Below are 18,225 nucleotides of genomic sequence, written 5' to 3' on the forward strand. Positions count from 1 at the left end.
TTGGAGACAGATATAGACAAGAATTAAGGGGGACAGAATTTGCACTGTTGGCCCTGCGCTGGGTTCGTGCTGTTGGCAGCTGAACGCTCCACATTAGATTTCATCCTTCTGGTAACTTCCACATTCTCAGAGGCTATAGTAGTGATGGTGGTCATCACTCTCACTCAATATCCATCACTGTTGGTGGCATCATCCATGGCTAGGCGAGTTCCAAATAAACCCTCTGTGGGTCCTTTGAATACGAATTATAATCATCATTACCTGTATATTTTTTATATTTTCTATTTTGATACAATTATGATATTAGCCTACTTTATTATTATCAGTTCACGCTGAAATTTGTCTAGCGACTCAGCAGCCAAGTATGCAACACATAATAATACTATTGTTACACAATACTATAGTATCAATTAACATGGCCATCACAATATAAGTGTTTCAAGAAAGAAAGAGATGAAAAGACCCAGTGGGTGTCTTGGGTTTTCACTGTTGCCATATATAGTTCTGGGAGAAATATGCCCATCCATGACAAACTAAATTTGCTACCTGACCCACTTCCTCCAATCAGCTCACTTCTGTTTGGGTGACACACTGCCTAATTTATGATCATTTAACTCAAAGACGTTGACAGACGGCCACAGTCAGAGGAGTCACAACAGCAGGACACCGCATTTCTCAGCTGACAAATGGCAATAAAATAGGTGTCGGAGTCGAATTACCATTTCTGTCTTTGATGCTTTAAGTGTGTTTGAAAATTGTGAGTATTGTGTTTTCTCTTTAAGAACCATGGCTCCATATTCCAATACAAATTAAGCAACACCACGTAATGTAGGCCTCGCTCACTCAATCCCTCATTGACGCACACCGCGTGTCATCAAATAAAGAATATGGAATGGTCTAGAAATGTTTTGTCATAATTGAACGCAATTACGTATGCGTAATGCGTAACGGTGATTGCACTCGTGCGTAAAAGTCTAACACCAAGTTGTGTGAGACCCAGAGGGGGGTGCCCTACGCCTACCTGGTGACCCGAAATACCCTCGTTCAGTTAGCACTCGCATATTTGCATATTTGTGTTTTCCTCTTTTATTCTGGGCTCGCGCCTGAGCAAACACCAACTCCTCAACAGATGAGTCGCCCCCTATTCCATGTTTGGAGTAACACCCCCTCCTCTCCCCTCCTCCTCCACGCGCTGGCCAATCCCTTCCCTGGGATGACTTTGACGAAGACGCTGAGGAAAATAGTTCATATATATACGCCTATACCGACCATTTATTGCGCTGAGTATCCTCCACTGTATCTACTGGGGTTTGTGTGTGTGTTAGGGTTATACTACCACTCCTATCTGATAAAATGGCACCCAAGAAGGACGCAGCTAAGCCCGCAGCCAAGGCGGCACCCGCCGCTGCTGCACCAGCGCCAGCACCCGAGCCAGAGGTGCCCAAGGTTGCCACTGTCGACCTGTCCGCCGTGAAGGTAACGTTTGAACGTTTTTGAGGATGGGACTGGATGTGGATAGGATGGGATAATGATGATAGAAAAGTTACCGGTACATTGGGAAGCGTTCATAGGCCTAGGCTTGTATTTCTCTCTCTGGCTGAAAACAATCATCCAAAGCAACTTTAAAATATGCACAGCACATATTTCAGATTGGTTGAATAGGCCTATTGCAATTTATTTATTTATTTATTTGAAAAGGTGACAGGGTGTTCTTGTGGATACAAACACATTGTGCATCCCTTTATACAAAATACGCCTATGCTAGGCATTGGATAGGCTTAGCTGTTCTAGATGTAGCTAGAAAGTATATATGTTTCCATCTCTGGGAGTTTATGGTCTTAGCAGTTGTTCTCAAACTATTTAATTTGAAGGACACCCCTATCTCTGAGTATCCATTTACACACTCTCAGATTTGCAGATCTGTATGGGTCCATGCATTTAGACTAAGGTACCCTGAGGGTCCCTGGAGGACCCCACTGTGAGAACCACTGTCAGTATGTCACCTATTCTTTCATAACACTTTTTGCTTTGACAGTTCAGTCTTAAAGCATTTGACTTAATCTTACGTCACGATTGATGATGAGCTGGTCCCTCATGGGAGCAGTTTGTGAAGCAGTAAGGTGTGGCACCAAGGATAGAGACCACGCCCTCGCCTCTCCTGACTGGACCAGTGGTGTGGTGACAAAGTGTCATTGCCTGCAGGGGTGCCACCAAATGTGGAGATGTTAATGCATCTAAAGATGGAACAACCAGATATCGGGTAGCCTAATCCTCTGCCCACCAACCTAATTTTGGCAGAGAGAGAGAGAGAGAGAGAGAGAGAGAGAGATTATACCCCTTAAGCCAACTTCAGAAGTTATTGCTTTATTCTATAGATTAGTGGAAGAGGCATATCTATGCCTGGAATTTAAGATTGATTGTTGTGGCTTAGCTGTTCTTGTTTGGTTAATTGATATGACAGCATTTGCAATTGTTCTTTTGTTATGGAAAGGAAATGAGAGGGCAGTTTTTCCAAATTGCTGCCTGCAAGTGTTGTTGTTTTTGGATTTTCTGTAGCCTACACGAATGTCTGTGTAAAAACAACAATAATTGCGGAATTATTCTGTGTTCATTCAATGTCCTACCATGGTTGTATTCAGGATAAACATGTACCAATGCATATACCCCCATTGTTTGTTCTGAATCTGTAAGCTAAGCAACAATCCAAAGACAATATTATGTATTATTATTATTATGTATTATGTATTATGTATTATTATTATTATTATTATTATTATTATTAATATCATATGATAGGCACGCTAAAGCAGTGGTTCTCAAACTCAATTCAAAGTTCCCCATAACTCTGGGAGTGGTGCAAATGGAACCAAATGGACCCATAAGGGTTCCATTTGGGTTCCATTTGTACACTCTCACAGTTACAAACCTGTAAAGGATCCATTTGGAACCCCTTTGGGGAACCCTGGGGGGTCCCCGGACCTCCACCAACACTGAACTAAAGCACCACACCTGACAAAATCATTATAGGCCTAGTTTGTCCCATTGCTGCATAAAAATGCATTGTTTGTCTGACTCTTGTTCTTGAAGGTTTTCTACTGTTTTATTTACAAGCTTTGCTTTGTTTGCTTTGTTTGTCCTTAGCTTGATTTCACCCCAGACCAGATGGATGGTGAGTACACTTGATTGCTTTTAACCTTTTTGGACAGCGAGTGGCACTTCCCACAAATTGTATCGCATTAGTATTTTAATTTGCTGTGTGTGGAATAGGCTATAAAGTTACATTATTGCAAATTTAAATTAGACCTCAGTGATGCCTCATACAAAATTGGTGTGACAGCTGCCATTATTGCCAAATTGTGCCAGCAAACAAACACAATCACTGATTTTTAATGCCATCGTAGATATTCCATCAAAATCAAAATCTGACCTGCGTCGGTCGTTCCGATGGCGTCAGCATTCCCTACTTTTTATCCGGGTCAGCGGCCAAGCGCCTTGCCTTTAAAAGGAGGGGGCTCATATTCTCTGCTATGTTTATCAATTCCAAGGCGGGCTTTTAAAAGGCCCACCACTATCCAGGGCTCTGAGACAGCGTGACAGCTGGGGTACTCGTCCAATGAGTCTATGACACAGTTAATAATATGAGATTATCTCACGTCCTTCCTGGTCACTTGGGTCACTTCCGACTACTTGTAGGTCCCATTACTAGAGGGGGAAACTAAATCAGTGGTTCTCAAACATTTTCATGTCAAGGACCCCCAGCGTGATAATATATTTGGCCATTGAACCCACCCAAACATCATGTGCCATCATGTACAAGATTAGTGTTGTGAAAATGTTGGCTATTTTTCAAATAGCTGATATACACAGAGTTAAAGTGATTAAACTTATTGTGATGCTACATTAACTAATTTAGCTGGGGACCCCCTGAAATCCCATCCTTTATAGACCATTACAAAACAATATCGCTTAGGTAATCTTCACACCCAAAATACCCTAACCACACTGATACACAGTAAAGTAATAAATTCATGTATCCGTTTGTAACGAACACTGATGATGTTAATTGTCCTGTGTTGACTGATTGCCTCAAGTAGCCTACAACAAAAAGTGACCATCTTCTCCCCTTCCATTGCACAGACTACAGGGAGGCTTTCGGCCTGTTCGACAGAGTGGGTGACAACAAGGTGGCTTACAACCAGATTGCAGACATCATGCGCGCCCTGGGACAGAACCCCACCAACAAGGAGGTGACCAAGATCCTCGGTATGCCCAGCGCTGATGGTAAGAGAAGCACACACACACACACACACACACACACACACACACACACACACACACACACGAGGGTTATTACTACAAAAACAAAACAAACACATTTCAATCCATCTGTCTATCTACCTGGCAATGTAGCGATTGACTTATGCGGCTACATTACCACTGAAACCCTAATGACATAGTTGACCGTACTCCCAAGGCGTATATCTTTTCTACGTCCAAGCATAGCCTGCCTGATTGGCCTACCGACACTGCCGGCTTTACCAGAGTTTCCTCCGAGGTGGAAGATACCACCGCGAGGTTACTCTGTGGTGGAAGATACCACCGCGAGGTTACTCCGTGGTGGGAAATAAATAAATAATACAAGTACGATTACAGGAGAATGACAGCTTGGCACGCGTGGCAGTACGTTTTATTTTTATAAAAGAGGCAAACTAATATTGTTTATAGGTTGTGCACAATAACCTATACTGTATGTCGACTCACATAGCATCATTGTTTGGCAGTAACTATTTACTAAGTAATGTACTGTAAAATGATTGCTTCCCCAGTAACTACTGGTTTAACTTATTACAACCACCAAAACAGTAATGTTATACACCTATCAATTTAGCAAACAAAACTTGCACTGAGCAAATATGACAAATAGCTTAAAGAAATGACTGCCATTATTATATAAAAATGTTATGCTTTCAAAACATTTAAACATGAGTTTGATATCGTCGTGTCCTCACTCAGACATGGTCCAGAAGAGAGTCGACTTCGAGCAGTTCCTGCCCATGCTTCAGACCATCGTCAACGCCCCCAAGGTCGTGTTTGAGGACTACGTTGAGGGTCTGCGTGTATTTGACAAGGAGGGCAACGGCACAGTGATGGGCGCTGAGCTGCGTATCGTCCTGTGTACACTGGGTGAGTTTGTGTGTGTGTGTGTGTGTGTGTGTGTGTGTGTCTACTTTTGCTCATTTTGAAAAAAGTTGAAACCTTTTGAAAAACGTTCAACATTCTGCTTTTTTAAAGGCATATTATGTACTATGTTGTTTTTTTACCAATGATTTCCCTCTCGCTGTATTTTGGTGTATTTACTTTCAGTTTGATTGGTGTCACGCAAAACAAAACAAACAGTGAAAATACAGCGAACTTTGAATACCACTTTTACTTATACATTGTGGTATTGATAATTTTACTTAAATCTAGTACTTTGTCCATCACTGATGGTGTGTGTGTTACTCTAATCTACAGGAGAGAAGATGAATGAGGCTGAGATCGATCAGCTCATGCAAGGACAGGAGGATGAGAATGGCTGTATCAACTATGAAGGTGAGATTCTAACTGCTTATCCTACATAATGTAGAAGTTGAAATGTACAAAACACCTTCATTTCTACTGTATATGCAGTATAGTACAGATAGCGAAATGCATAACTTCTAAGTAAATCTTTTACCCATACCGTAGAAGTTTAAACCAAATGTATATACTTAATTGACCGGGATAATCCAGTGGTCAGAGTTACACCAAATCTCTTATACGTGTATAATGCATTTTTGTGAATTAAACATCAATCTTTGCCGAGATTAGATGCTACAAACTCACGGCGAGGCACTGTTAGCTAACAGATCAGCTACTTTCGAGGAAAAATTGTCTCTTATGACATGCCCAGAATAGGGATGTTAGGGTTCATTCATGTGGTTAATTGTCTTTTCTCTTCTGTCTCTCTCTCTCTCTGTCATCGCCACACTCGATCCTGCTCCCGGGGGTTTGTTTGACCACAGCCTTCGTCAAGCACATCATGTCTGTGTAAAGGAAGCTGCCTTATTTATGTGTGCGGAAGACCCCATGGTGTCATGGCATCCCACTTCGTTGTTCCAACACCCACCACCACCACGGAACAGGAGTCAAACCAAAAGGACAATGAGATGTCATTTCTGAATGACTTTTATGTTTTGTTTTGGGTTATGTTTTTCTTTTCCATTTTTCCAACTGGTGCTTCCTTCTCTCTTCTTCCTCTCTCTTCTCTCTCTCCTTTTCCAACTGGAAGTGATCTGCTTCTTTCTGCGAGATGTCAAGAAGCTCCTCTCTTGTCCAGTGCACCTGCACCCCCCATGTGGGGGTGTCATTGTTGTCGTCGTTTCTTTTCATTCTTTTATTTATTTTTTGGTCTCTGGTCTCATCAGTGACGGGAGGGAGGGAGGGAGGGAGTTCACGGTTCCCCTCCTTGTCCCTTACTGTCTGACCGTCTCTCTGTCGGACAGTGGAAGTGACTGTCTTGGCCCAGGACTGGCCAATCAAAGTTGAATCTTTCTCATATAACCCAAGCACCCCCACCCCACCCTTATCCCTCCTCCCCGAGTCTTAAGTTATTGTACTTGTCCTGTACTGTCATTTCACAATAAACTTTTAACAAACTCCCACTCTAGCTCCTGTTTTATTATTATAATTAGTATCATGCATGTTATATCGAAACTACTTTTACTACTACTAATACTATCTCAGATTCATGTAGCACTTTTTTAGTATTCAAGTATTCAAAGTCACTTTAAAACTTTAGCTTATTAGTTTGCTACAGTGTGCAGTGTATCAGGCGATAATAGACAGTCGTGGAAACTAAGTAACCTTTACTCAAAACTTTGAGGAATTTACTTTGTATTCATCTAACATGGTTAAATTGGATTTCAAATAGCACCGACGTGGAAAAAGCGGAACTGCAAAATGCGGGTTCAGATGCACAAATAGAATGTGAGTCTCGCAGCCGCCTTTATTTTGGACTGCCGCTTCTTTCACTTGGGTGGTATTTGAACTTAAGATATATTTATAGCCGAGCACCCACTGCCTAAGCAAAAAGGCATCCAGAGGATTCAAGAGGAAGCACACCTGCTGGTTTCTTACATTGTTAAAATGGAGTTTGAAGTTACACTCAGTTTATATACCGTAGGAACTTAGGGGAAGTGTCTGATCAAATAAACATCTAAATACTGAATCAAGCAACTTAATAACTGTCTGGGGTGTTTGAATATGCATTACACATTTGAACTTCAGTACAGCTGTACATTCCAACCATTTGAAAATAGAAGATGTACTGTATGTGAAGCATTGTGAGCATGTAGCTCTGCTATCTAGATACATTTAATACATTTTATACATTTGGAAACTTTTGAAATAGGACATTCTGCATAGTGAGTAGCCTAAGTAAATTATGATACCAATACTTTTGTACTTTTACTCAAGTAAATATTGAATCCCGGTCTATTACTTGGAATAAAGTATTTCTACATTGCAGTAGTGATACTTTAACTTAAGTAAAAAAAGATGTGAGTACCATTCCAGTGAGCCTTCTCATCACCTGAAAAAGAAAGACAGCACTTCTGTGGCAATTTTTCCCCGTATTTTATTGTCATTAATAAGAGGGTTATTTTTGTAACTGGTGTCATACAGTATCAACAGGAGAAAAGAAAACTGCGTACATCTACTTTAACTTTACCTGTTAAATACATTTACAATTGCTGTAGAGTGGGGTTGCTGGGGGGGGGGGGGGGCACAAGGAGGAGGGAAATGCAGAAAAAACACAGAAGCAAACAAACAGTTGCAGGTATTTAGATTGAGAAATAGGGAGTGGGGGGGGCAGTATAGTATATCACAAATGACGACTGAAAAATTAAAATTAAGAAGAAGGAAAAATACAGTAGATTACCGGCACACTAGTTTCTAACAGATGCAAAAATGATGCAAGTTTTCGTTTTCTTATATTTTATGAAATGTCTTTTGTTGTATTTTTGGTACAGAATTTTCCTTTTCTTCCGTTGTCCAGTTTGTCCACATCACCACAATAAAGCGTAATTGATGCTCCGTCTCACAATGGCGTGTCGAGCGACAAAAATAAGAGCCCTACGCGCGTGAGCTTATTCTGTCTGATATTTTGTTGTTGTTCGACAACGTATAAATCGGACATTAACCACTTAAACCCCAGCATCCACAAAAGCTTTCCCCACAATAACAGAAAACAGAACAACACTAGTATAGAGCCCTGAGGGACTCCGGTCAACCATAATGGGGTTTAGGTGGTTAAAGTCCCTCCTGCAATAGCGTCCCCCCATGGAAGCACCACAGGCATGTGGCGTGCTCAAACACGCGCACGCCGCAGACAGCCCCGGTAGCTGCTTCTGTCGTTGAAACTCAGGCCACCAGCATGCTTTATGTATCCAATCAAATATTGTATTTCTGACTCCACTACATTTCTATGAAGTAGAAACAAGTGCATGCTGAATTGATCACTATTGATCAAATATAGTGAATATACAGTAGCAGATTTACAACCTCAGAACGCATCGCATTATCGTGACGTGTTGTGAGTGAGCTTGTGGACCGGATAATTTCACTATTTAAAAAATAATAATCCGGGAAAAAAGAGAAGAAAAAAAAGAGTACAAATTTGACAGAGCAACTTTCACTTGCAGCCGATTAATATTTGACCAGGAGTATCTATAGTTTGAAGTAGTGGGGTTGAGTTAGCCTGATTATCACAATCAGTGGAGTGGGTCTATGGTGTGGACCCAGGCTAGGGTTAATCTCGTTCTGAGCCTTACTAAGACGCGAAGAGAAATGCCTGGTCACGACCTATAAGGCCAGAGAGTGTTCTGCCGGGAGTGTTGGCACGGAACATCCGTTGGACGTATTTCCCCCGGATACGTTATTTTTTAGACACTCGTTTCATTCACGGAGAATGCAAACAGATTTGTAAAGCGTGTCAACGTAATTTCCTTGGGCGGTAATTCCGCCAAAATTCCACTACTTCCGTTAAACCACTCAACCGGCTAGGTCTTGCCTAGCGTGGGCTAGGGTTGAGTAGTTTGTCTGCCAACTAGATATATGGCACCTGGTATTGATTACTGATGCAGATCTTTGTACTCTGGCTGCGTAGGGAGGGGACATAGAGAGAGCTACCGGTGAAGTATGAGTTCATCGGTCACTTAATTCACATATAGTGGTTCTCAAACATTTAAATTTCAAGGACCCCCAGTTTGATCAACGTCTAATCTCTGGGACCCCAAACTACACAGTGACATATGCTCTGTGTTATGTTTTGGTTGCCAGTTAGATTCTCCGCCCAGACCGGCAGTAACAATCTTGGTACATTGCCAAAATGTACCAAGGCACTAGAAACCCCATCCCCAACCGCTCTGGCCAATAGTACATTTTATACTTTTGACCTTTTGACCTGCGTGCGTGTGTGTGCATGTGTGCGTGTGTGTGTGTGTGTGTGTGTGTGTGTGTGTGTTTGTGCATGCATCAGGGAGTTGCTGAAAATGAGCACTGCTCAGGTGCTACCCTATATAAAGAATTAAGAAAACCAGACCAAATTAACGGTCCATTTTCACACTCAAGAGTTACAGATCCGCAACACCCCGTTTTAACAACGCAAATCTTGTATGGGGGTCCCTCCCTGGCACAACATATTTTCAGATGGGGGTCAACGGCCAAAAAGCATTAATTTGGGGGTCCTTGAAGTTGACATTATGAAAGTTTGAGCGCCAGCTGCCACAACGGGACTGAGAGATAGCATCTTGAAGTCATCATCATCACCAATTAACACCGTAAACAACTGAAAACTACAAAAAATATGAACATGTTGATTTACATTATCCAATGATTCAGGAAATAACTTACTAAAATTGTTCCTTTGAAATACAAAATCGCCTCTTGTTGTACTAGAATTGGTACATGCTCGACCGTCATAACATCATATGTTGTAGCAATAAATGCAATTTTTACAGGTATAAGTTAATAGCCGGAAAAATGAATGCTTTTCTTTTTCAAATCCATTTGGAAGAGATGTGGGTTGACATATATATATATATAAATAATATATATATATATATATATTGGAGGTCAAACAAGCATGACGGTTAAGGATGCTTGGATCTTCAGAGGAGGGGTACAGGGGGAGGGCTATAGTGTTCCTGGCATCCATGCACTTTTTACTGAGTGATAAAACAAACACGTGCCGCATGGGTGCAGTGGTCACATGACTTTCTACTTAGCATAGAAAAAAAGAAAGAAAGAACAAAAAACACCCCGGCCTTCGAACCCAGGTCTCCTGGGTGGGATAGGGACACCAGAGCCAAACATCTTAACCGCTAGCCTAAAAGGGAACTCCCTAAAGGGGAGAGATTAGGGCTTTTTGGTCTTCGAGGCAGAGAGGCTCTATAAGCCACTAGCATCTTCCAAAGCACTGAGCCGACAACCTGTCCAGCCCCGTCCGTCCCCAGTCCTGGCCCGAACTACACTGTGCAAAACCCATTGAGGCAGATCTGAGACCAGTGCTCAGGCTTAAACTATTTTATATAACATTTTAGTTTTTTTTTAAAGACTTTAAAGAATTGGACATATTTTGGGGGGGTCATAAAGAGATATGGGAGGGTGGTTTGGGAAACAGAATATGGTATTTCCTAAAGTCATAAAGTTCGAGAAAGGATTGGTGTTTGTGTCGTGGAACTTCAAGAGAGAAAGTGGGAGGCAGTTCCTTCAGAGGCTGTGGTTTTGCTTGATAGGCCCTATTTATACTGTGTCGTATGATCGTATACAGTATAATGGGCTATTTCCAGCCCGTACGACAAAGTATAATTCGGCCAATAGCAGGTGGGCCTCTGGGCGGCAGGAGTGGCTGTAGGTGGTGGAGGCTTATGGGGTGGAGTCAGGGTGGGATTTCACTGGAACGAAGTCAACTCGGCGGAGGGGGTACATGGGGAACAAAAGGGTGGTCGTCCGGGTGGTTGGGAGCCATCTTTACGTAACCTGGGATTCTTCACAAGCCCTGCTTGGCCAGGGCGGCGGTGACATCCTCTGCCAGGGTGGCGAGCTGCGGAGACTCCAGCATGTTGAGGCTCCCGGAGGAGGACAGGTGGCTGTCGCGGTGGCGGTGCGGGGACGCAGAGCCTGAGTGGCCCGTGGACCGTGTGACGATGTGTATCTCGCCGTGGTCCACTCGCACCTTGGCCTGGTCGCCGGACGCCACCTTACGGCACTCGATCTGGATGGGAGGGGAGGGCAAGGGGGGCAAGCGGTGAGACCGCAGCGCGGGACGGCGGAGCGACAAGCCATACGTACTCACAAGGCAACAGAGATTAAGGCAACAAAAAAGATGTCACGGCTGAAACGTTTTGTCACGCAATCTGCAATTTATGGATCAGTGTGAAATGACTCAGATTCCACAAACTAGCGACCGCCGACCTGTTTCGTAAACTATTAGCACAATATGTACAGATGAACATTGAGAGCTTCTGCTCTGCTGTCTGCACTGCAGACAGTGACGCTGTGTTGTGGGGTAGCTGTGTAAACCCCTGCCAATGTCGCTGTGCATGGCAGCCTGCCATGCACATAGTGTCTGCCTGCCTTTCTCTTTTGGGGGGGCTGGGTACCCCAAAATTACAGCGAAATTAACGTCATGTACTGGAAGCCGGTTGCAGTGTCGGCTCCTCAGGAGAGCTGTGTGTGCATGACACTTACTAGAATGTGTGGTCTGTGGTGCACGTTATCCAAGCCAAGGAACCCACCTTGGGCTGGGCCTTGTCCTTGAAGTCCAGCTTCACACTCTCTATGCGCACGTTACCCCCCCCTGGAAGTGGAGACACAGAAGGCAGGGGGCGGGCAAGGGGTAGGGTGAGAGAGAGAAGGGAGACAACAGGATGTATGGTCGTGAGAACATTTTGAAATATAACATTTTATTTATTTACAAAGTGGGGTCCAGAGACCCTCAGGGTTCCTTCAAGGGGTTCTAAATGGACCTGTACAGGTCTTTAACTCTGGGAATGTATAAAGAAACCAAATGGACCCGTTCCATTTGTACACTCTCAGAGTTATGTGGGCCTTGAAATTAACATACAGAGTATATTATAAAGTATGTTAATGCAATGGTGCTGGTACATTGACCACCTGAAAGGGAGAGTCCCTTTTTCTGTGGGTGAACAATCAGCGTCAATATAGCCGATCTACACACTCACAATAGCGCATAGCTATTGTGAGCATAATACAAGTTGTCGGTACGAATTCCGCAAATGTGTGCAGGGAATTTGCCCTTTCTATTCTGGGGCGAGCATCCTAGCCGCCTGGGTTCCAGCATGATTTGCTGCGTTCCGCGGATCTGAAAATGTGCAAAGTGACATTTTCAGATCCGTGGAACGCAGCAAATCAGGCTGGAACCCAGGCTACGAGCATCCTGCAAAAAAGAAGATCTACAAGCAAGTGTTGAAGTCAGTGAAGGACTGGTCAAGTAGAGACTGCATGTGACCAGTAGATGGCGGTGTAGGACTTCATGTTGTCCATGATGTTTTCTGGGATTGGAGCTTTGTCCTCACATCACTGTTCAGTGGAAGCAGCTCTTAACATGCACATGCTTAACGTGCACAACTGCACATCGTAGCTGTGTGTGTGTGTGTGTGTGTGTGTGTGTGTGTGTGTGTGTGTGTGTGTGTGTGTGTCACTCTGTGTTCAAAATGTTGCCATTGATGAGTGCATTGTTGTTTTTACTTTGAAAGCGAGATTACAGGTTCTACCTTCTAAACTTAATCTCTCCATCTGGTTTCCAGGCAATCATGCTCCTCACTGTATCCATCATGGCCATGAACAAATAGCTGATACCATGTCCCACATCTTAAATGGTTGCCATGTTTACAGGGGTCTTTACATATGTAGGCATGACAGAATAGTGGATTTGATATCGAAAGACATCTCTTCCATTTTCAGGTCCTCCATCATGCTTTATAAGCATTCTACTGTGAAGCCGAGGATGTTTAACCTGTGTAATGATGATTCTGTGTTCTCTAACATTTCAGCTAACACCCCTGATGTCATTGTTGTAAATGAAAACCATAGAGGTGTTCATTCTCGAGGCCGGCTGTACCTTTGACTATAGCCTGGAAGAAGCCTTTCTAACCAAAGTGCTGAAGTATCAGCAGCGCAGACCATCTCACAGCTAGGCTACAGATGTAAACTTTTAGTTTTTATCTTTGGCAGCCTAGGGCATGTGCATAAATTGGTTGTGAGGGGCTTACAAATGGCCGGCCTTTCTAAAAGGAGAGCCAAGCAGTTAGCGAGGTATTGCTCAGTTTCAGCCATTATAGGAAGCCGCTCAATTTGGAGGAGGCGTTGTTTCCTTTATCCATGATTTATGTCTGCTGCCCTGTGTCCGACATGTCAGCTGTACTGTATGTAATGATGCTTTGCCGTCCATGCACGTTGTAACTGGCTGCTCTCCCACTGTCAAACTGTACTGGCAGTGTTTATGTCCTTTGTACAAGGTATTCCTGTACTTCTCATTATGTGGACATAAATAAACATTTCAAGTGTGTGTGTGTGTGTGTGTGTGTGTGTGTGTGTGTGTGTGTGTGTGTGTGTGTCCAGTGTCCTACTATAAATGTGTTTTTTCATATTCCATCCGAATTGGCCAACATTGGCTTTCAAAGTTTGCAGGATTGGCCCGTTTTGAACAAAAAGCCTCAAATCATGAACACAGCATGCAATTTACGTGAAATCTTTCACAGACTTTCCTACTAGGCTGAGGAATATATCCCACCCTTTTCACATTGGCTTTTGCAAAACATATTTTTGGAACAAAATGCCTCAAATCATCCAATTGCTATCCAAGGCTTTAGAAGAAATGGCACCCTTTTCACATTGACCAATTATAGGCAGAGCCACCAGGAGGCCACAATCTGACCTGCCCTGGTGGAAACCTGTGCCCCGAGGAGCATTTTATCTAGTTTTCTTATGAATTTTAACTCTTTATGTGCCAATGCCAATAATAAAACTGGAGAAAAAAGACCTTCCCCACAATTTGACGCTTACCTGGCCGATGGCGGATGTTGTCTAACGATCCACATTTGGAGGTCACGTGACTCAAGTCAATCTTCTTGTTCTGGATCAGCACCTGTGTGTGTGGGGGTGGGTGGGAAACGGGAGGGTCAGGGTGTCATAGTTCACGGATGGGCCCACACACTATATTTGGCTGGCACTAATGTCTCGGTTTTCAACTAACCAAAATTGTCCCGGATTTCTCCACAGTCAAAATAATAACACTTGTGTTGTCACATGTAAGGCTGTAAGCACTTTACATGTGACGTGACGCGGTGGTGCGGTCTAACCCAGTGGCCCGTTTTGGGTTTTAATTATGCTCACCCTAGGACGTCCATCGGTCCATGCACGCACGTACGCACGCACGCACGCACCTCTTTCTCCTGTGTGTGACGGTAACAAATGATAGGATGGTTTCTGCAGGTGAGGTTACAGCGCTCTGAGGACCTGTGCCAGGCAGTGCTGCTATTTGAGAAAATATACTGATTTATGTGCGAGTACAGCATGACTGTTAACATTCTGGCACACTTGATGTGTAATTGAATGTCATTGTCAGATAAAATGTACAAGATAACAGCTTTAGGTGCTGCAGCATCATGTTGTCTGTGTCCGTCATGGCAACCCACTATATGGAGACGTGATACGATGGCTTTATGAGTGCTATGATTGTGAGATGCATTTCCAAGCATAGCCATTTAGCTCCGTCTGGCACACACATGGAAAACCTGTCAGACACAGTTTGTCAGAATGTGAAGAGAGCATGCACCATTCAAAGTAACCAAGGGCAATAATGTCCATTACCAGCGATGTAGTAGGGATTTCCTTTTAGCTGTGGGAGTGGCTGCGCCACATCACACGCACGCACGCACTCACGCATACATGCACGCGGTCGGCAATTAAAATAACCTGAAGTTATATAGTTATAGTTATAAGTTATATATAATAGGCCTATTAATTATTAACCTGTTAACAGGTGAGACCGACTCTACAAAATAATCAATTCTAAATCAGTAGATCTCATTTTTTCAAAAATGATCAAAGATGGCAGATGTACAAGCTCGAGCTGTGAGCTTGTATATCTGCTATTTTTAATAGACAATGTTAAAATCTAAAATGACACAGATGCTTTCCTGGTTTTAATGGGTTGACCCATATATATATACACATACATATATATATATATATATATATATATATATATATATATATATATATATATATATAAATTGTATTCTCTTTACTTGCATAATGGGAATACTTTTACAAGCATTTACCTTGCAGACCTCTGTAACATTAGTTCATTCATTAAACCATCAGCCAATGTCTGTAACTTTGGACAGCTACAGAACATCTGACAGCTATGCCTCTTTTAGAAGTGGCTACTATATCATTGATATAGCCAGTCAGGGTCATTCCTATGTTCATTTTAGGGATGCACCGAATATTCGGCCACCGAAACAATTTGACGAATAGTGGCAAAAACATTCGGTTCGGTTGATTTTAGAGCTGAAACCGAAAAGTCAAAAGAACTGGGGTTACCTTTTGTAACCTAATGTTTTGTTGTGATGACTTGGTGTATTTGTGTATTCGGTTTTCACCAAATGTTTCCTATATTTCGGCCAAGCATTTCCCATTCGGTGCATCCCTAGTTCATTTGCAATGATTCATGTCCTGATGAAGGTCTAACGATGGGAACGGAAAGAGCATCCTTTATGCAAGTTCGACTGGAGGATAAACCCCTTGAGATACACCATCTTATTTGCGAACGCACAAACAATGACAAGAAACAAACCATCACACAACAATCAACAGTAACATCGACAAAACATACACATGCCAGACCAATTCTACATTGTACATTCTACATCTCATCTAAAGAAAAAATAAGCTATCAAAATACAATAAATTATTCAATACAAAAATCTAAAATAAGGAAAGGTAGATTTGAGCAAATCTACCGAAGAAGTCTTGAAGACTTCAAATGCATGGAGGAGAAAATACGTGGTTATTATCCGACGCTCCCCAGGTGATCTGTAGGGAGAGTGGAAGGAAAAACCATGCAGAGATTCAATGCAGAGGGGTGAGTTGATAAAACAGCGCACACGCACACGCACACACACACACACACACACACACACACACACACACACACACACACACACACACACACACACACACACACACACACAATCAGTGGGACACGTACGGTGAGTGAGCCCGCTAGCTGTCATCGTTTCATTTGATAGAATTTGTTGACTGCGGTTTTGGTGTTTACTTTAAAGTCATTTTTAGGGGGCATTTCTGGTTCAGGAGATTAACATGAGAAGAAAAGTGACAGAGAGAGAGAGGGAGGTGTGTGTGTGTGTGTGTGTGTGTGTGTGTGTGTGTGTGTGTGTGTGTGTGTGTGTGTGTGTGTGTGTGTGTGTGTGTGTGTGTGTGTGTGTGTGGGGGGGGGGGTTATATGAGTCATAGAGTGAAACGGTACAGCCCACACTGTGATGTGTGTTTACTGTTTGCACTGAAGTACGGTTCAATTTTATTATGCATTCACCACCAGGTGTTATCGCCGCCAGGCCAGGTAGAACTCCGCGTTTTGGCCTGGTGGAGATAATAAAACACAAGATATGAAGTAGCTGTGGTTTGTGTCAGTGTGGAGAGGGTATAGAGCAGCCATTCCCAATTTAGGGGCTTAGGGGCCATGTCCACCGAGGCGTTGTTTTTTTCCTAGTTGAAAATGTTTCAGATAAAAACTCCACATGTGAACGTTCAAGCACAAAATAAATGCTCAGCGGGTCGTCATGCTGCTGGGGTTTACAAAAATGTGCTCCCATTGTACACAATTCCAAACATAAGCTGCTCTCAGGAATAAAATAAAAGAAATGGTGGACATGCCTCCTAAGACTAACATAACATGTCATGTTAGACTATATTATTTCTCCAAAACCTGTAAAACCTCATCACTTCAAGTGTTGTTGTTTTCACAGCATTTCATCTCACTACTATATTTTATGTAGTGTCACCTTTTGTGGTTTTCTAATAAAACCGTGGGGTGCTAAGGAGGCGTCTTTAATGACACAAAACAGGATCGCTGTAATCTTTTTTCCCCCCTTTTTGCTTGGTCATGCATGCGCAGTTTGCGCACCGTTCACTTCCTTATTTACAGCCCGACTAAACTGTCTATTCTCTCTAAATCTACGGCGCTTTCCATGGTTTTGATCAAAACGGAAATGTTTTTCTTTTTCATTTCTGACTTAACCAAGCATCTCGTTTGGAATATAAACGCTTCTAAAGAGAGATGAGATGTGACAGTGCGAGGTAGTAACGGAAGATTATGCCCAATCTGCTGAGCGCCGTTATTTTTGAAAAATTCCGGCGGATTCAAGTTGTTAATAAAAACCTATTTTACTATTGATCCAAGTCGGAACTCAATCCATCCCATCTGGCTACTTAACAGTAAATGGTCAGATGGTTGGGCCATGAATACTTTGAAGTGATTTTCAAGCCTGATCCAGAAAATGTTGGGAACCGCTGGCTCAACCCTCAAGACGTGTCTGTCGGGTGGAAACCTCATTATGTCCAAAACTTTAACTTTTCAGGATTCAAATTCAAAAGCATACAAATTTGCAGATCGACAAGCTGAAAACGTGTCGCTTGGCGCCGTGTTTTGAGCTTTTGGATCTGCTACTTTTTATGCTTTTGTGTGATGCCGTCGTATGATAAAGTAGGGTTCATTTACGAGAAAAATAACACCGAAAGTTGAAACACGGAGATGAGAGGTTTCTGCCCGACAGCAACGAAGAGAGCTATAAAATGCTTGCCCACTCCCAGGACACAGAGACACCAAACATCTGAAGAACAGAAAGGTAAAGTGTGGATGCAAAGCAGCCTGGCAGATCACCAGCACCCGCGCTGGTTGGTCCACAAGGTGACAGGAAGACCACAGAGTGACGATGGAAGTGGGTCGACAACGACACAAGAGAACATTCACACACAACACCCACATGCAGGGTTCCATTCATTTTTCAAAAGTAAGGAAATTAACAGAATCTGCAAGTTTTTGCTATACTATATACTCGTATGATGAATTATATAGAGCTTAATTGGAAAGAA

General features: G+C 42.8%; 2 protein-coding genes across 2 annotated transcripts in view; one reads left to right on the forward strand and one right to left on the reverse strand.

Moving 5' to 3' along the window:
* The first annotated feature begins 1,267 nt into the window (after positions 1 to 1,267).
* myl1 (myosin, light chain 1, alkali; skeletal, fast) lies at positions 1,268 to 6,683 on the forward strand. The gene is made up of 6 exons (XM_080786556.1): positions 1,268 to 1,476; positions 3,142 to 3,169; positions 4,138 to 4,281; positions 5,014 to 5,184; positions 5,515 to 5,592; positions 6,045 to 6,683. Exons 1-6 carry the CDS (start codon positions 1,354 to 1,356, stop codon positions 6,071 to 6,073), a joined length of 573 nt encoding a protein of 190 aa, XP_080642682.1. The 5' UTR covers positions 1,268 to 1,353; the 3' UTR covers positions 6,074 to 6,683.
* A 4,350-nt stretch (positions 6,684 to 11,033) lies between these two features.
* Positions 11,034 to 18,225, reverse strand: part of map2 (microtubule-associated protein 2) — a 95,268-nt gene continuing 88,076 nt past the window's right edge. Inside the window, 4 exon segments of the mRNA XM_080785935.1 lie at positions 11,034 to 11,296; positions 11,773 to 11,805; positions 11,808 to 11,881; positions 14,110 to 14,191. Coding sequence (XP_080642061.1) covers positions 11,072 to 11,296; positions 11,773 to 11,805; positions 11,808 to 11,881; positions 14,110 to 14,191 — 414 coding nt within the window. The 3' untranslated portion in view covers positions 11,034 to 11,071.

The sequence above is a fragment of the Protomyctophum bolini genome (assembly GCF_963924005.1).
Source record: "Protomyctophum bolini genome assembly, chromosome: 16".
NCBI lineage: Eukaryota > Metazoa > Chordata > Actinopteri > Myctophiformes > Myctophidae > Protomyctophum > Protomyctophum bolini.